This window comes from Phyllopteryx taeniolatus, chromosome 6 (genome assembly GCF_024500385.1).
Source record: "Phyllopteryx taeniolatus isolate TA_2022b chromosome 6, UOR_Ptae_1.2, whole genome shotgun sequence".
NCBI classification, from domain to species: domain Eukaryota; kingdom Metazoa; phylum Chordata; class Actinopteri; order Syngnathiformes; family Syngnathidae; genus Phyllopteryx; species Phyllopteryx taeniolatus.
In genome coordinates, this window is record NC_084507.1 from 29596394 (window position 1) to 29614351 (window position 17958).

Consider the following 17958-nt stretch of genomic DNA (forward strand, 5'->3'; position numbering starts at 1 on the left):
GTCAGCTGGTTCTTTCATATGGTGGTGATGTTGGCTAAGCTGTTCACGGTGTGACATGAAAAATTATCCTCAACTGAGATAAGGTATCACACAGTTGAGAGAAAAAGAACAGCGATGGATCTAATGAGATTACTTAAGCGTTTAAAGCATTTCATTTTTTGTGCACGCACAAACTCTTGGTGACTGAGCCACAGCACATAACACAAATAAATATATCTGACATGCTACAAAAATGGGAATTACTATCATATCATTGAGTTAATGTTTTTTAATAATACTGTATATAGAATATCTATCTATTATTACAGAGCAATTCATATGCAGTTTTGTAAGTGCAATACTGTTTTCTCTTGTGCAGTACTTTTTACTCAGGTAAATGTAAAGTATCCGTAATAGTATTACGGATCACTATTTGTACAGTGTGTAATATCTCACAGTACTGAACTCCTGTTTTAGAGGTTTTTTTAATAGTTTGACTACTATACATGTATATTGATACATGTGTTAGATGAATTTGTATGATTTTGTTTGTAATGTACTGATATATTTTTATTATGTTGAGGAATTACATTCAAATGCACATCTGTCTGGGCAATTGTTTGAATGACAAGTCCAAGTCTAATATGCCCACTACTGTTCACTTAGTATGTTAAATAGCAATTTCTATATTTTTTTTCAAATGTGTTGTAGAACAATCATTATGGAGTTTGTGCAGTGACAATGAGTCCAGATATGAATTTAATATACAGCTTAGTTTTTCATAAAACCTCCCCAGATTCTCATAAGAAAATGTTTCAAATCACATCACATTTACACAAGACAAGTAAATTCTGCAACTAGGCTTCAGTTCACTCCGGCAACTGTGTGAATCATATAGAGGTAGCAGTAACTTCTAAGCCATTTTTAAAAGCTCCCTGGATGACAAAAAACAGCCTACAGCACAGACCGGATACTAAAGCCTTTATCAAAAGGAATTTAAAATGTGGAAGATACTTGCAACCAAGCCTTTAAGGAATAGTTTTAGTGCCACTGACAAAAGATGCTGGTGGACTGCAGGGTTCTCATAAGGCAAGCATTACAGGTGGGCTGAAAGAATTGGGTCGCTTCCATTTTGTCACTGCCCTAATGACAGGCCTCCAGCAACAAGAGATGATGATGACAAGAAAGACAAGTTGAGGCTCCTTATGTAAACTCATGGGCTCGGGCAGTTGCCAATGACAGATGAAGAAAATGTAGATTTCTTTTGTATTCAGTGATCGATTCCAATATATGCAGCTAATATACACAATTTAATACGATCATACACCAGTTCTGGAGGCAGAAACAAAAAGTGCTATGTAACTTTAAAGGACTTACCTAACACTGCAAATATTGGCACTTATTCAACAGTTCTGGACTTTAAAAAGGATGTCGGCAATTGTAATTTTAGGCTTGGTTTATAATTATATAAAACCTGCCTGATTTAAACGTCAGCCTGCTGACATGACATGATAGAACAACGAGCACAGTACGACTTGTTGTACTAGCTTATTAGCCCTGAAGGCTTTAAAGTAGTAAAAGATTAACCGATTGATTATTTGAGGGAGCGTCTGTGTCATGGCACATAAGATACGTCTGCGTTACTGTTGACTTAATTACAGTGACGTATCACACTGTAAGATATGTTGTAATACAGTCACTCCTACAAAGCAAACAGTATGAGGCAATAAATAAAGCCTTTTACCCTTGGTTAGAGTCTCCATCTAGGACAAAGACACTAAACATACACTGTATTTTATATGGACTATGAGATCAAAGAGATTGTAAAATCCTAGAGGGAGGAGGACTCTGAAACAAGAGTTGTGAAAGGCATCGGAATTTCTATGAATGAATAACACGATTTCACAACTCCTGGCACAATGACAAAGTCACTGAAAGGGCTCCGTCCTGACTTTATTTCAAATTACACCACTGTAGCAACAAAAAAACAAACAAAAACCCCACGTTTTTTTGACCGTTTTTCTCACAATATTTGGGGCATAATTAGACTCCCAGGTAGTGTAGAGCAGCTATTGTATTTTGAACAGAGGAATTTGATTTGGACCTTCTGTGACTGGCATCATCCATTTGAGTCCATCTGTGTGCTGTTTGGTAGACAGCTACATTAGCTTCTCATCAACCCATTGCTCCTTTTTGTGCTCAGAAAGTATTTGCTTTGGCAACATCTTGGTGCCAAGGAACTATGTTGAAGTGAGGGGAGGACTTTCCCAATTCTTTGCCACCATGGCATCTTTAGGCAATTATAAACTAGTCTGATTGAGAGGGATTCAGGGTTCAGTGTTTTCATCAAGGACAGTCCGCCATGTTGCTATTTTAAGCTGGGGGTTGAATCGCCCCACCAGCACACTCAGTGTGTATTTTATGGACTGACGCTATTATCTCGACCGCCATTATCCTGCTATGAGCATCTGTCAAGGCTTAGTGCTGAACAGACACCTCAGGCACTGCGAGGGATCCGTTCACAGTCCGAGCAGCACACGTGTGTATTTGACATGCAATTAAATCCATAGTGGAAATAACCACATTCAAGCCGTTATTTACCTATAGACACTACACTGGTGATAGATGGACTGTCTTAATAGCAGTAAATCTACACCTTATGACAAGTAAATCGGGCATTGTTGTGAGGAAGAGGTGGTGTCATTATCATGGGTGATTCATACTTGTAAATACCAAAAGTAGGTAGGTGTTGTAAATTCATTACAAAAATCTCTTCCCTATCATTCAGTATGAGAGGAATAAAATGGGGTAGGAGTTTGCCACACAGTTGCTACCAAATTATATTACCCTGTCTCTGCTTAAGGCTGGATAGCATCATCTGTTAATTAAGATATGACAAACATGCCTGCCGACTTAAACACTAATTTATTGTGTTTAATTTCAAACTCACTGCTCAATTATAGTGTATACAATTTCCTTTAGCGTTGTTTTCTGTTGGGATTTCATTATAATATGCTGAAGTTTAAATAACTCCATCTAAATAAGGACCATAACATCTATTTTGTTTAGCTTTTTGATTTTATAGTTTTTTATAGTCTGAGGAGAATTGAAATGTACACATTATTATTACTATTATAATCCATCCATCCATGTTCTGAGCCGCTTCTCCTCACCTTGTGAGGGAGTGCTGGCGCATATCCCAGCTATCATCGGACAGGAGGCGGTGTACACCCTAAACTGGTCGCCAGCCAATCGCAGGGCACATAACAGAACATGCAAACTCCACACAGGCGGGGCCGGGGATTGAACCCCAGTCCTCAGAACTGTGAGGCAGACACTCTTACCAGTCTTCCACCGTTCCGCCACTATTATAATCAATTATCATTATCATCAGATGAAAAAAATTAAATACCATACCATTCTACTGTGTCAAGCCACGTTATATCCCTGTAAAACTTAATGAACCTAATAACTAACATTGCAGGATGTCCACTGCATGTTCTTTTTGCTTTTTTTCTTTAAGGACAGACAAACAATTAATTTCTGTATTCAACATTTAAGTTTTAAAAAATAAAAAAATTAAAAATTGTTGTGGGATTTGACAATGTGTTGAACATATTCAGATAGAGCAAAAAAATGGGTTGAAATTTTGATGAAATTAATGCTTAAAACATTTTCAGGAGTGTATGACGGTCATTTTTCTCAGAATAAGACATATGCATTACAGCGTTTGGAAAATAACTCATTTTACCCTTTTTTTTTTTTTAACCGATTCATGACCCACTTCCATGCAACTTTTCAAATTGACAAACAAACGCCATCACACCCAGAGGTTGAAATTCCACGACATGGTTGCCTTACTTCCCCCCCCCCCCTTTCCTTTCTTCCTGTATCAGTTTCCCTATTTTCCATAACAACAACTGTCCATTGTTTATTTGCTCAGTGCGGTCAAGCAGTGTCGTCACAAGAGTTATTCTCATGCTCTCTGCTGTATAATCAATCACAATCAGTCCACTCAAAGTCCTCACACAGATTCCCACGTCTTTGCATTGTTCTACATGTGTTTCTCCATGCCTCTGTTTACATAATCTCCCACAAAGCACAAGGACATTTTACTGATACCAAGTTTTATATTAGTGTGCCTCCAGTACTCCAATGACCATATTTCTCTGTGATGTAAGACTCACTCCTAACCAGTTAACGAGAGCACTACATAACTGACAAGTGCAATTTTCATACACACCAACTCGTTCCCTGTTCCCAGATCATTTAGCGGACGCAGGAAATGTGAAAGTGAAGCTCATCTTTTCTGCTCATGTCCCTAGATGACCCATGTGGTTTCTAACAATGACAGAATGGCTTGAAAAATAGTTGGGTGGTGACCAGGGTGAGGTTGGGAGGCTGAATGTTAGCTCTGTCAATAAAATACAGTAAATCTTCATACCTTTAACTATTATTTATACATTTCTTGTTCTCACACTGTAGCTTCTTTATATTAAAAATAGACTGTCCCTTTAGTGCCTCACAAAAAGCCAGAAACCTTCTCTTAATAAAGGGTTGCAATCAAAATTTTGGAGCCATCCAATTTTTCAAACAGTGTAAGGAAGGCCCTTTTCTGTTCCAACATGACTATACTGTAATGTAAAAAATTATTCAAAGTAACTGGAATATCTTTCATAGACTAGATGCCAATTGAGCCGACTTACTGTATCTTCACCGCACTGCCAAGAGGAGGCAAGGTGGTGGATTGTTAATAATACACCAGGAATAAATTATGTATGCATTCCACTGCTCTATGACCAACAGTTAATGGTCTAAGCTGCTGTTGCTACTTGGCCCATAGACACACAGTCAAGAGAAACTCGATGACCTGATGAATGAGCCTTCAGTAAGTCCTAAATGTACATGTTGAACAGCAGGATGTGCAGGTTTTCCATGTCCCTGTACTTGCTGTCAACAAGCTTTGAGCTGCTGTTTTTCCACATGTAAAGTCATTGAAGTCATTCACACTCAACTAAGTTAGAGTCATTTATTAAATGACTGCCAGTTTGCTTAACATTATCTGAGCTGTTAAGATTTCTGACAGTGTATGCAAAGTACTACCCAGTACATGCATGCCAAAGTATTAAGACTCTGGAGAATTAATTTAAAAGCTGGCAGTTCCCCTAAAGTCAATGAGGGACAGAACGATAATGAAGCCTTTTGAAGTGTTGGATTTGACTCGTTTCAAACATGTCCCGTTGGCGTAACTAATCAAAAGTACACCGACCTCACTTAAACCATGTTTTCAGGTCCCTGGCTGACTTTGGGGCCTATGGTAGGGTGTCGGCGCCTCCCGCCTTGGGAAGGCCCACCTTCTGTGATGGGTTCTGGCCACTGGGTGGTGGCGGGGGGCCGGGGATATTAGCTGTGGGGTGGGGAGGGGCTACCCCCCTTTTCTCTGTGGTCTTCCAGATTGTCGGGCTGGGCCGGACCGGCAGGAGTCTTGCCTCTTGCTTCTCACACTCAGCACATTTTTATTACTCACACTGTACATATTTCGCACATTGGGCACATTCACATCTCATTCGGGGTCCCCTGGGGGTTTGGCACAAGGCATGATGAGGCGGACGCCAGGCCGGGTCCTGGCTGTGCTGGTCTCCGGTCTGGTCACGCCCTCTCTCTGTCCTTGTCTGTTCTGTCCCTCTGTCTGTCCCCTAAAACCCTTTTCTGTCCGGCTGCATTTTCAATAAACATCATAATAATTAGAAAAAATAAGTAATAAGCAGAGGGAGTATTTCAAACTCCCCCGTTGCACAGCAAAACTGTTCTAGCACAAAAAGGCATACAGATCCACCATTCTGCATGGCCATGCAGCTGAACAGGACAGGTTAAAAAAAAAATGTTTTCACCAAGTAGAACAGTTAAGCTTGGTTTACTGTGCTGTGGTTGAGACCAGTAAACCATTATCTGTCTTGACTAAAGGTTGACAATAATAACAGATGCATTAGCTACATACATAGAGTGCTGCAGGCATGAAGGAAAAAAAGATAATGCATTTGAATTCTCTCTGATGTAATAGTAAAAATGGTATCGAAAATAAAAAATGCAGGAGAGAAATAGTTTTAGTAACATTGACAACTTTACAGGACACCAAAATATCACAGATATTACCATACTTTACCAACAATTAGGATTGTAAAGCAATGAAACACATGCAATTGGTTGGTCAAGATGATAAATGTATCCTCATATTAAAGGCTATTTTGACTTTCATTATGATGCTGAGAATGAGACAGAGGAATGTGCGGCGGTTTCATGAACACAGACAGGAAGGCAGACAGTTATTTTGTGTATGCTGGAAAGCAGCAGGAGTCGACTCACCAAGACTCGGTTCTCTGTCTTGTCTCCTTTGATCTCCAGTTTGACTCTCTTCCTTAGTGACAGCTTCACTTTCCTCCCTACCGCATCCCGCACGCTCTCTACACACAAGGGACAACAGAATTGGAGTCAGTGTTGGCATACATTTGACATCCTATGTCAAAATTCTGTCATTACAAAAACCTGGATTATTCAGTTATAAGAAGGAATTTCAAAAAAATCTAATGAAGTTAACCGAAGTGAAAAAAGTTAGTGAAACTGTGAAAGTCACACGCTTTTTTGTGGATGTTTTGTTTTTGTGTGATGCCACCGCACAGCCAGGATGACAGAGGTGGCAAAGAAGAAACGTGTAGACACTTAATGACACTTAACTGTGACGTAGCAATAGCTGGGAAACACGTGTGTACTGGCTGCACAGTACAATATGGCTGAAGCGACAATACAGCAACATAAACCGTGCCTGCGTGGGTTTTCTCCGGGTACTCCGGTTTCGTCCCACATCTCCAAAAACATGCCTGGTAGGTTGATTGAAGACTCTAAATTGCCCGTAGGTGTGAATGTGTGCGCAAATGGCTGTTTGTTTGTATGTGCCCTGCGATTGGCTGGCGACCAGTCCAGGGTGTACCCCGCCTCTCGCCCTAAGATAGCTGAGATGGGCTTTGTCATCATTTCCAGTCCAGTGAACCCCTGCTATAATCGCTGTTTATCGTTGGCGCCCCTCCTCACACCCCAGAATTTTAAGCAATCGCTTTTTGGGGTGTTTTTACATGTCTATAGGCAGGTCTAAATTTAGATTCACACGCCTTCAGTGTAGTATCACGTTGTGCCGCAACATACCAGGCAGCACTGAGGTTTATTAGAAGAGATGCGACATAAATGAGCAACAAGAAGAGGCAGAGAAGGTCCCCAAATCACCCTGAAGCAAGTCGTTGCTCCCAAAGACCAGAGAGAACGTATGCCTGTGAGTAATGTTGTATGCTCTGTTTGTATATGTTGTTGCCCCTGTCTGTTGAAGTAGCAGTTGATTAAATACTAATACTAATTCCCATTAGACGACTATAAAAAAAAATAAACTTTGGAATGGTGGTATTTATTCCATAGTTATGGACTTAAAAACCCCAAAAAATAGACCCAGTTTTAATTTTCACTAAACTTTTTTTCTGATGACATATTTGATTTTCAGCCAATTAGGCTCGTCCACATTCAGGTTGAAACCTACATGAGCCTGTAGACGTCAGCGACCCAAGGCAAGCACATTTCCTTCTACTAGTACGCGTTGGTTGCTTCACAAATCAACACTACTGGTCAGCCCCCCCCTTCATCTATTATTTTTATGGACTATTAACCAATTTAAGGTGGATGTTTTTTTTTTTTTGTTTGTTTTTTTTTAAAAAGGAGTAAAAATTGTGAGGTTAGATACATTTGAGTAGGCTTGTTTTGTTAAAAGCGATCACTGTAATGCTGTGTTGCAGACGGAAGGAAGCTAGCTGCGTGCCATATGAAGGTAAGTGCGAGTGGATTCATTTCCGCCTATATACACAGGTTTAATCAGCTCATTGTTGAATTAATTTCGTCACTCATGGCTCCAAGACCTTTGACAAAGAGTGAGAGCAAATTATGTACCAGAGGCATTTGCTTTGCGAAGTTAAAGGCTTTTTGTACCATCCGTGGTGTAGTGTAACCGCGGGGAACTTTGATGGGCACCGTTTTCGTACCATTCCTTCCCATAGTATCACTGGATGTGAACCTCTGTCCGGATTTGCAGGAAAGTTAAATGAGTTTTGCATTCGACTTGGTTTTATAAATATTTAGTGTTAACTATCAAGTTACATTTGATTGTAATAGCAGTTAAATAGAGGAACAAAATTGTGTAGGAAGCTACTGCACTCAGACATCCATATTATTCAGCGTATACTCCCTTCAGCTTGATTGTTCACACCCAGGAGAAGCGCCAAAGTTGGCAAGCAGGCCTAGAAAGCAGAAGTGGGTCAGCTGCCTCTCCACGCTCTTCACACTCCCACTCATCCATTCTGAGGGAGATTCTACTTGAGCACATCTGTGCCGGAACGCGTATCCTTGCTTACAGGCTTCTTCGGATCAAAAGGAAATAAATAATTAGGGAAAGCGCTAAAAACAGTTCATCCGGCTAACATGAGCGCCATTTTTTTGTGTAGCTTTTGCGTGTCTCTAAGCAACATGAGACCTTCAATATTTTAATGAACTGGAGCAGAAACAAACAGTTTTCCTTCATTTCTATTCCTAATTAATTTCATCTGGAACAGCAGTGCTAATTTTACCAGCCGTCTACCCTGTGGATTGAGTTAGAGCATGTGCACTTGGTCCAACTGAGAAAATGAACCTGAAGCTCAAATTGACTCATGTTTATAGACTCCCGGTAGATACAAATTGGTGCACTTTCACATGGATGTACGAATCGCATCAAGGAAACTGGAGTCCTGCAAGTCAATTTATTTTGTATTTCGTTTGTTTCAGCATCAAAGGTTGGGGTTTCCACTGTCAATATGTTAAAAATGCTAAGAAAACGTGATCGTTACCACAATACCTTTTGGTACCTTTGCTCAGCGTATCAAATACAGTGGTATGGTATGGTATGGTTATTGTTGGGTACACTTCTTTCCGTGTTCTTTTGGTTTTACAACCCTTAGTACTTTGAACTTACTACCTCCATAAAGCACAATGAAGAGGTCATGTTTTTGTTACCAGCTAAAAACAATTTGGCAGATTTCCACAAAGTTTAGTGGAGTATGACATGTAGCAAGCAAGTCACTAGGTGTTGGCATGATGATTATTTAAAGCGCTTAATTAAAATTCAATAATTGTGTCTTGAAGAGGCAGCTAGGTGAAGTGGTGATTAGCACGTCTGCCTCACAGGGTAGAGGATCTGGGTTTGAATCTCAGCTCCAGCTTTTGTGTGTTGTTTCGCTCTGTGCTTGGGTTTTCTCTCTTTCTTTCACATTCCAAACACATGCATATTATTTTAATTGTATCGATTACGCTTATTGCGTCCGAGTCCAAGTCACTTGGTTTTGAGTATCTGCCGAGATAATAAGTTCCGATCAGACACAAAGGACAATGCATTAAGAAGAAAAAAAAAAACAAGTTGTCTCAATAGCCTTAATTTTATTTGAATAATAGTATCCCAACATGATACCCTTTTATATGGCTATAAGTCTAGTGCAGCAGTGGTTCAAACAAAGTAAACAAAATCTTTTCATAGCGTATCAGTGTTGCAGCACAAAATAACAATGCAAACAAATTACGTCTGGATATCCCTTCTTATAGGGTGAGTTTGCAGTTTTAAAACTGCTAGCAAGATTTTAACGTAGCCTCACTTCACTCCTCCCTCACCCCCCGAGCTTCAGACCAAAGCCACAACCCTCACGAGTCGTGAACGTGCATTTTAAGAAAATTCGCAGTACACAAGCCGATGTATCAAGCTGGCATGATTAATTCATGTTAGAGTGTTGCAAAACACTAAATGTTATTGGTTTGAACTTGTATTTTTTGGAATGCACAATCCATGAAAAGTTATAAACAGGTGATAAACTTACAAGTCGAGCAAAATGTTGTTAGTTCTGTGTCAGCTCTGAATCCTCCACCTCTGAAAGGCAGCTTCTATGTGTAACAAAGGAGAGCATGTGAACCTCACACCACGGACTCCTTAAAGAGACGCTGGCAGCTCGGGCTTTTAGCCTAGCGGTTAGCACATTTCGCTCTCAACCGGTGAAGACTGCGGCTTTGGGTGTTCAAAGCCCAGCAGTGGCTGGATCGCGTAGGACACCACGTTAGATTGTCTTGGGATTCCAAATTCATCTTTTTAACGCTTGTTGCTAACTGCAGATGAATAATCTGCCCAAGGAAACAAGCCAGTGCGAGGCTGCGGGGGATTGCCCGTGTTCGCACGACAAATGACTGACACCATCTCGCCGGTCACGCCTTCTGTCTCTGATGGGTTGTTCTTCCTCGGGCGCGGTGAATACTTAAGCAAAATAACCTGCAAACTCTCCTTTAAATAAACTCAAATTCATAAAAAAATTATTTTAGAAATTGCACTTGATGCCGTCACAAAAGAAATCTCTTAAATGGTCAATGAATCAATTTCACAAAGTCAAACTAGAGTGCTTAACGCCACTTGTAAGTAGTAGCTTCACATTCAGTCACAAATAAAGTAGTACAGGGTACAGACCAACTGGTCTAGTACTGAAATAAACAACAGAAACTTGAGTTCCAAATACAACGCTCAATTTACAGACATGACAAGTCGCTGTTGCACTGTCGTCTTATTACAAATTAAAATAGTACTTTCAAATTGCAGACATTATCACTGTCCCGAGACGCCAGCTTCACTTTTACGCTATCCACTAGTTACAGCAGGCCCACTACAACTAATGTTACCTGAACGGTCTCGATCTGCAGTAAATTTTGTTAAGTTCACTTCAGCGGCTTCCTGCATAAGTAACAATGAACATCGAGTTTGTTTTAACAGTCGTTTGGATAATGTGTGTCGCCAAGAAGCGACGTCATCGGGCGGCGCCTTTGTTTTGGTTGCCGACTCGCCACCATAGCTTCGCTTTTCTTTTGCCAATCAACTAACCCCATTTTGTGATTTATTTATGAACAAATAGGTGCTGTACAATCAGTCTTAATGAGTTGCAGCTTGAATAAACAACAAGCATGTTAGTGGAACCCCAGCAACAGTGTGGATTTTGATTTTTTTTTTCACTTCACCACATGAAGCATTACATTGTGTGATATAGAACTAAGCTATTGCTGTTCCATTTGCCAGTATATTTGTGCCTCGGGATTATGTTGTTGCTTTGCAACCTATAAAAATTAACAAAATGTAAACCTTCCTATCTTTTCACCCAATTTCTTATTACGTGATAGGAATGGGACAACGCAAATTAATTTCAAACTAAATTGTCCATAGGTTGGAATGTGAGTGGGAATGCCCTGCGATTGGCTGCCAACCAGGTCCGTAAATCGCCATAAATCCGCTCGGATTGGCTCCAGCTCGCACAATGTCAGCTTTGGGAAGTTCAGCTGTCATCATTGCAGACCTCTGCTAAACATTTATAGTTTCATTCCTCCGATTCAAATTATTTGACACATTTGGTCTGTTTCTCACCCATTTTTTCCTTCCACTGTCACAAGAATAACTTGACTAAATGTGTACGTCTAAATGTCAGGTGGACGATTGAGGTGAAATTGAAACAGTTTGACTGGCATTTCTCTACTTTCTATTTGTTTCTGTATGAGGATGAGGGAGGGAAATGTTGCATGATGCTGAATCACTGGCACCAGTGAATGTTCCTAACAATGGTCATCATCCACACAACACCTCACATGACATGTGATCATGGCAAATGCCTTAATGTGCTCAATTACTGCATAATTACTTCGATTATTTCCCTATACTACACCATAAATGTAAGATTCAACGTGCGGATGACACACACAGAGCCAGTGAAGTCATCTCTTATTAAGTGCGTCCGTACAATTTCCTGAATACCACATGCCCCATTAAAAGGAGGAAGTCTTTGTCCATAGATGGAATGGAAAGTGCTAGTGCTTGGCCAAGATTGCACCGAGGTGTCAAATACGGACTGCTTGGTCAAACAAAGACAGTTAAACACACAGCGGCACAACCTGGGGGAAGAGTAAATGTCCAAGGTGACAATATAAACAGGTCGGAGAAGCGCAGCAAATTCACAGGACCCGTCTTACGAGTTTTAGAGCTGCAACTGTGGACCCAGTGCAGAAGGTCACCACAAACTGGCAACACTCGTTTTATACCTAGGGGTACAATGGGCTGCTACATTTGCAAAGACACATCAGCGTTTGTATCTGTTGAACCAAATCTATATTGCGCTATATTTGAGCCCGCAGTGAATGATCGCCCACCATTACTGACAAACTAATGGATATCTTGTTTGTTTCTGTAGTTTGACATGAGCCATCGTGGCGCTATGCTTTATCATTTAAATACACAGAGCGTCCACATTAGGCGCGGCAGATATTTAATTTAATCTCATGCCACATCAAGCGAGGTGGTGGGCCACCAGGTCTGGACCCCCGAGGCCTTGAGCTTGGACACCAGTTCCTTAGACAAGAAAGTACAGACTAGTCTCTTTCGAATTTAAACAATGTATAACCAAAGCAATTGACGCGGTATGTTAATCAGATATGTTCTACGGTATATACTCAGTACGCAAGTATTTAATCACATTACTTTTGTGTATTTCAGGTACCATCTTGATTAAATGGGTTATTTTAAGTACAGTAAAGTAAATAATGGATATTGCTCGAGAAAAAGCACAGTGTGCATTGTGGTTTATTGAAACCAAATCAGATATGCAGACTCAGTAAAATGAAAGACATCCACAATCACAGTCGTCAATTTGAGCAAGAAATTGACGGAGACAAGGACTTTTTGATGTGCTTTGTGCAACTAATGGTGCATTGGTGTCCATACAGACGTATATTAAATGAGGCGTACTCCTCATTTGGCAATACTTTTACACAGATGTGTCTACCATTAAGTCTGTAATCGATTTGTTAAATTCTGAAGAGATTTATGGACACCCTGTACATCATTAATGTGCCTTCAGGGGCACGTACAAAACAAAGCTTTTGTACACTACTAAATCAAGACTTTTAAGGCTTGGGAACAAACCTTCCCCTTTGGTGCTTTGGAAAAGTACCATGGAGTTCAATTTAAAAAAAAATAAAATAAAAAAAAAATTTTTTTTTAAGATTTTTTTTTTTTTTTTTAAATAAAAAAAATAAAAAGATTTGCTTAATTAGTGTAGATAGAACAGTAGAGTTAACACCACATCTGAGGTCAAAGCAATTGTGTGTACTAAGGAACCTTCTCGTCCTATCCAGTACTTGTGCATAGTTTAGGTAGCAGCGAGACAATCGCACTATTGTGTGCCACAATGAGAGGCTGTGCAGCATTCACACACGCGTGGGTCCGACCGAGAGAGTGGAACACATGGCCACAAATGAGCGTTACTCACCCAGAAGCTCTTTGGGCACCTCTGACACGTCCTCGCTCATTTTGGGCACACTTAACTAGCCAAACAACACGACGCCTGATGTTTCGTTTTTGCTTTTTGAGAAGCAAAAGAGGGAGAAAGAGAAGAAGTGTCAGGTGGTGCCACAGTGCCGCCGCTCCCGGTGGTTTGTCTTGCGGGTTACATGCTCCTCTGCCCCCGCGGTGACCGGGCAATGTGTCGGTGTGGCTCGGCGGCGAGCATCGCTTTGTGAGTCAAGCCGCTTTAAGATGACGTGAGCCGGAAGGGGCAAAAGTACGCCGCCGACGAGCCCAGATGGAGCGTATCTCCGGAGGAGGCACGACGGGACAACATCCTCCCTCGCCGTCTCCCGACCGTAAAGCTGTCGCTGCTTGTTCCGCGGCAGCCAATGGTGGACACCGGCAGCCCGAGCCCCTCCCAGGCCGGTGAGAGCGGCGTGGCAAGAGGGTGTCACACCGATAATGAGGAGCAGCCAGCAGCCTGCGACGACGACACCAACTGGAAGAAAAGAAAAGACCCAGCCAACCGAAGCCCTTCAACTATCGAGGAATGTGCTGGAACGCAAAAGTTGTCGTTTTCAAATCATCCCAAAATACAAAATGTAGACACGTCTGCGTCGCTGGTGTTTTTCTTCATGACAATCAATGAAGTAGAGAAAGGAGAGAGGGACATCTTGTGGTTGTTAGGCGGAATTGCAGGGAATTGAGCTTTCCGGCTCGTTGTGACGTCACACGTCACGTTTTGAAATTGGAATTTTCATTCAACATACACTATATTGCCAACAATTCTGTGGTTTTCATGTTTGTTACGCCTCTAACAAGTATAAATGTAGTCTTCACAGGCAAACCCCAAATCTGAAACTGAGTTGACAATTAGTGCTATTTATTGTATGAATAATCGATATTATGCTATTGCCGATAATCTCTTACTATATATCTGTGTGTGCCTCGTTCCACCTGGTGAACTGGTTGAAAAAAAAACTTGCATGTTTATCAGGGGAATGCTATTACTCGACGTGTTAGTGCATTTCATGTCCGACAAAGTAAATAGTTTTTTGCTAAACATTGTTTATTTAGATTTAGGTCTCGAATATATCAGTCCGGAATCAGGTGCGTACAGTTACAAACGCCGAGAAACGAGTTTTGTTGAAATGTGAAATCTTCAGTCAAAGGAGAATAAATGCGTTAAGGTACAGTTGGGTTTCTGCCCTTCGATCTCTTTCAGTCTCTGCTCCAGCTTCTCCGCCATGGAGGCCATCTGAGAGAATCTGAGCATCTGTGGCAGTTTCTCCAGCTGCTCCTTTGGGGCCTCGCGGAACCACGTCCCGATTCGTTCCGACAGATGACGTCGCTGCTCGTGCGGAGCCAAGACGTAGCGCACGGTGTGCCTTTCCTTCCCTGACATACCGATATACCTGTCGGAGACGGGACGCTTGTTCAATCTTACGGCTTTTGAGTACTCGGTGGACTTTGGCGAGGGCTCACCTGTGAACTAATCTCTTCATTTTCACGAAGCGCATCCTGTGCATAGTAAAGAAGCTGGAGAGGAAGGTCCTGAGCAGCTCATCTGGAGACAAAAGTGCAGGCATGATTTCAAGAAGAGTTCAGGATCGTTTGTAACCACGCCACCAAGGCGGTGATATTGTTGCGTGAAGTATGCGGATCCGGGATTATTATTCTTGTTACCTCCACTAGGTTTACGTACAGTCTATTTGTTAGTTGAATGAAGCACAAATAAGAATGTAAAGACACGTTTTGGGGGAGGTTGTCTTCGGAGGTGTACGATTTGGTGCCGATCCAAAATGAGGATTGTTTGGCCTTGGCGGTTTTCTGTTTTTCCCAACGCACGGTTGGTGTGGTTGCTAATTGCAGTTAAGCCTCTCGTCCAAAGCGGAGCTGGAGTACGTGTACAAATAGCACCTCCATTTGCCAGGTCCTCGCAGAGGCCGCAGACCGTGTCGCTGGCTGCCGAGCCATTGAGGAGTACAAGCTGCCCGCCGACGCACGCCTTGCGTCGGGCACACGCCTCCACCGCGGACGAAGATGAGGAGAAGAAGCCGTCGGGGCACTTTTGACACACAGTGTCATTTTGGGATGTACCTAAAAAAAAACATTGTTTGAAAAATAAGCCTCTTTATTGACTGCCTTGTTTTAAATGTTATATTTCAGAACCACTTCATGCATCGTACAGCGGTAATACACTTCAATTGCATCCATTTTCTTCACACCATGGACAAATCGCAAAACTATTTACCACAGCGGTGTGGGGGGGGGGGCTCAAATGTGCCCAGCCGGTGGGGATAAAGAACAAATTGACTGTTATTTTTGTTTTTTAAATAAAGTTACTGTTTTTGCTCATTTTGTCCACTGCAGGTTGCATTGACAGCGACTTAAACGAGCACTAAGCACTTAAATGACCTTTGCGCAATACCTGATATTGATGCACTTACGAAAGGCTAACATTTGATGTTTTGTTTTGGGTTTTGTTTTTTTTTCCCCCCCCATGCACTGCCACTTATAGTTACATTTTGTTGTGGCCGGGGACAACTTTCAATCGATAGCTTTCCCAAATGCTCGAAATGTATTGGAACGCTCACCTGTGGTAAGAACGCCGCGGCCGCGGGCGCACTCGGAGTGTCTGCTGCAGTAGTCCTCCGTCATGTAGTAGCCCCGCTTGCAGCGACACACTCTGTTTCTGCGTGGGCCGCACTCGGTCTCCACCTCCTTGTCGCCCGTGCAGAAGTTGCTGCAGTACAGACACTTGGGCAGGTAGTTCCACAGCTCCGTGAAGTGGTTTTCTCTGCACGGCGCGCACCGCGTTCGCGCGGCGGCCGTGCAGTGAGCGGACATGCGCGTGCCCGGGGGGCACTTGTCGCACGCGAGGGTCTCCCCCGTGGACGGATCTTTGTACTTGTACGTGGGAGGGGACTCCGATGCCGAGTCGTGGCAGTGAACGCCGCACAGCAGCGGCAGCAGCAGCAGCAGCAGCAGCAGCAGTGACGACGGCGACAGCGTCAGCTGAGGAGAACACGTTTGAAAAACACGAGTCTCCAGTTGTCAGCCTTTTCAAAGTGACTTTGAACGCATCGCGGTCCTCGTACTCACCATGCCGATGTTGAGTGGATCACACGTGCACAAGGATGCTGCTTTGTCATGCATTTATATAGCGTCGAGCGAGGAACACATTACTTTCCCTAAAGGTCAAACCACTTAAATTGGGAAGTGTTTTCATAACGGAGTATACTTTATTGAGCAACGTTCCATTCATCAACGTATTTAACACGAATCCCACAATAAACAGCCCCTATTTGACTGGAAATCAAATGCAATTGTCTGTCACCGTGAATCATTATCAAATAAAATGATCATATTTCTTGTTTGTTTTTGTAAAAAAAAAAAAAAAAAAAAAAGATATCTTTTTTTTTATTAACATACTTCAAAAATAATAAGAAAAATATACAGTAAAATAATGTAGTGCACAGGTGCATTTAAACATATTTTAATCAAGTAGAAACTACTTTTTATATTTTAAATAATTTGGATTTTTTTAAAATGTAATCTCATTTCTGGGGTGTTTCATAGCTGTTAGCAATTGTTATCAAATTGTGTATTTAAAAATCACTTACTGTAATAAATCTATTGCACTGTGTGTACATGAGTTTCACTTTTTTTTAAATTGAACTATGAAATATATTACATTTTCAAAATATTCTAATGTATTCAAATCCACCTGTATTATATACAATCAATCAATCCAGCAATCCAAAGTGTCTAAAAATCAATTTTAGGCAATTTTAATTTCGTTTAATTTGTCTTGTAACCAACTAAAAACTCCCTTAAATCACCTTTCCCCACTAAAATGGACAACAACAATTTTTATGTTTTTTGATAAGGAAAATGGGACTTTTTTTTTAACATTGTACTTCATTTAAACATATTGCAATAACATAAATAAATAGAATGTAAAGAATTAAAGAGTTTGTGCATTATGATTAATTCATTCCTGCTTCTTCTGGTGTGTGCGAAATGGCCACCTGGGGGCTGTATAATACTCAAGAAGACAAAAAAGAAAAAGAGTTTCACAACTACTGTTTAGTGACGCCGTAAGATGCAGTAATATTAGTCATTTTGCGCTGCGGAAAAATAATATGTGAATATTGTTATATTGTCTGTCTCCATGTGTTGCTGCACTGTTTGTGTTCAAGTATCTGTTGCTTCACGTGTTATTACACCGCCACATTGATGATAATCATTAGCCCATATGTCTAAGCTGACTTTTTTTTTTTAAGCTATGTAGTTGTTTTAAATAGTCACCGTGTAAATTCTCTTAGATTTGCATTTGGTTTGGCAGTAAACGTCAACACTTCTTTTTTTTTTTTGTTGCTTGTTGTGAACTGAGTTGTGTTGAGTTCACTGCCACCATACAGCGCTTGCATCTCAAAGTTTTGGTCACAATTCAAAGGGTGGGGGGGGGGGGGGGGGGAATAAGCCAAATGATGGCTCGTATCTAAAAAAAACAACAACTTGTAAGTCAGATCATTCATATCTCAAGACACCAG

The 17958-nt window shown here is 41.3% G+C and overlaps 2 protein-coding genes across 3 annotated transcripts in view; both read right to left on the reverse strand.

Moving 5' to 3' along the window:
* The window catches only part of LOC133479206 (F-actin-uncapping protein LRRC16A-like), a 56642-nt gene extending 42488 nt beyond the window's left edge, over positions 1-14154 (reverse strand). Inside the window, exons 1-2 of one of the 2 annotated variants that reach the window (XM_061775826.1) lie at positions 13383-14154; positions 6343-6440 (exon numbers count right to left, since the gene is read on the reverse strand). In XM_061775826.1, coding sequence (XP_061631810.1) covers positions 6343-6440; positions 13383-13422 — 138 coding nt within the window. In that variant the 5' untranslated portion in view covers positions 13423-14154. The remainder of the gene's footprint in view (positions 1-6342; positions 6441-13382) is intronic. The other variant, XM_061775827.1, reaches the window with a different exon arrangement.
* A 293-nt stretch (positions 14155-14447) lies between these two features.
* LOC133479208 (tumor necrosis factor receptor superfamily member 6B-like) lies at positions 14448-16606 on the reverse strand. Its single transcript, XM_061775832.1, has 5 exons — positions 16505-16606; positions 15997-16417; positions 15320-15499; positions 14885-14966; positions 14448-14814 (listed from the first exon to the last, which is right to left on the reverse strand). Exons 1-5 carry the CDS (start codon positions 16556-16558, stop codon positions 14562-14564), a joined length of 990 nt encoding a protein of 329 aa, XP_061631816.1. The 5' UTR covers positions 16559-16606; the 3' UTR covers positions 14448-14561.
* Positions 16607-17958: the final 1352 nt, after the last annotated feature.

Coding starts and splice junctions, on each gene's coding strand:
- LOC133479208 (XM_061775832.1), bottom strand. CDS start 16,558: ATGCATGACAAAGCAGCATCCTTGTGCACGTGTGATCCACTCAACATC. Junction 16,418..16,504: donor ATCCACTCAACATCGGCATG/GTGAGTACGAGG, acceptor TGTTCTCCTCAG/CTGACGCTGTCGCCGTCGTC. Junction 14,815..14,884: donor ATGAAGAGATTAGTTCACAG/GTGAGCCCTCGC, acceptor CGTCTCCGACAG/GTATATCGGTATGTCAGGGA.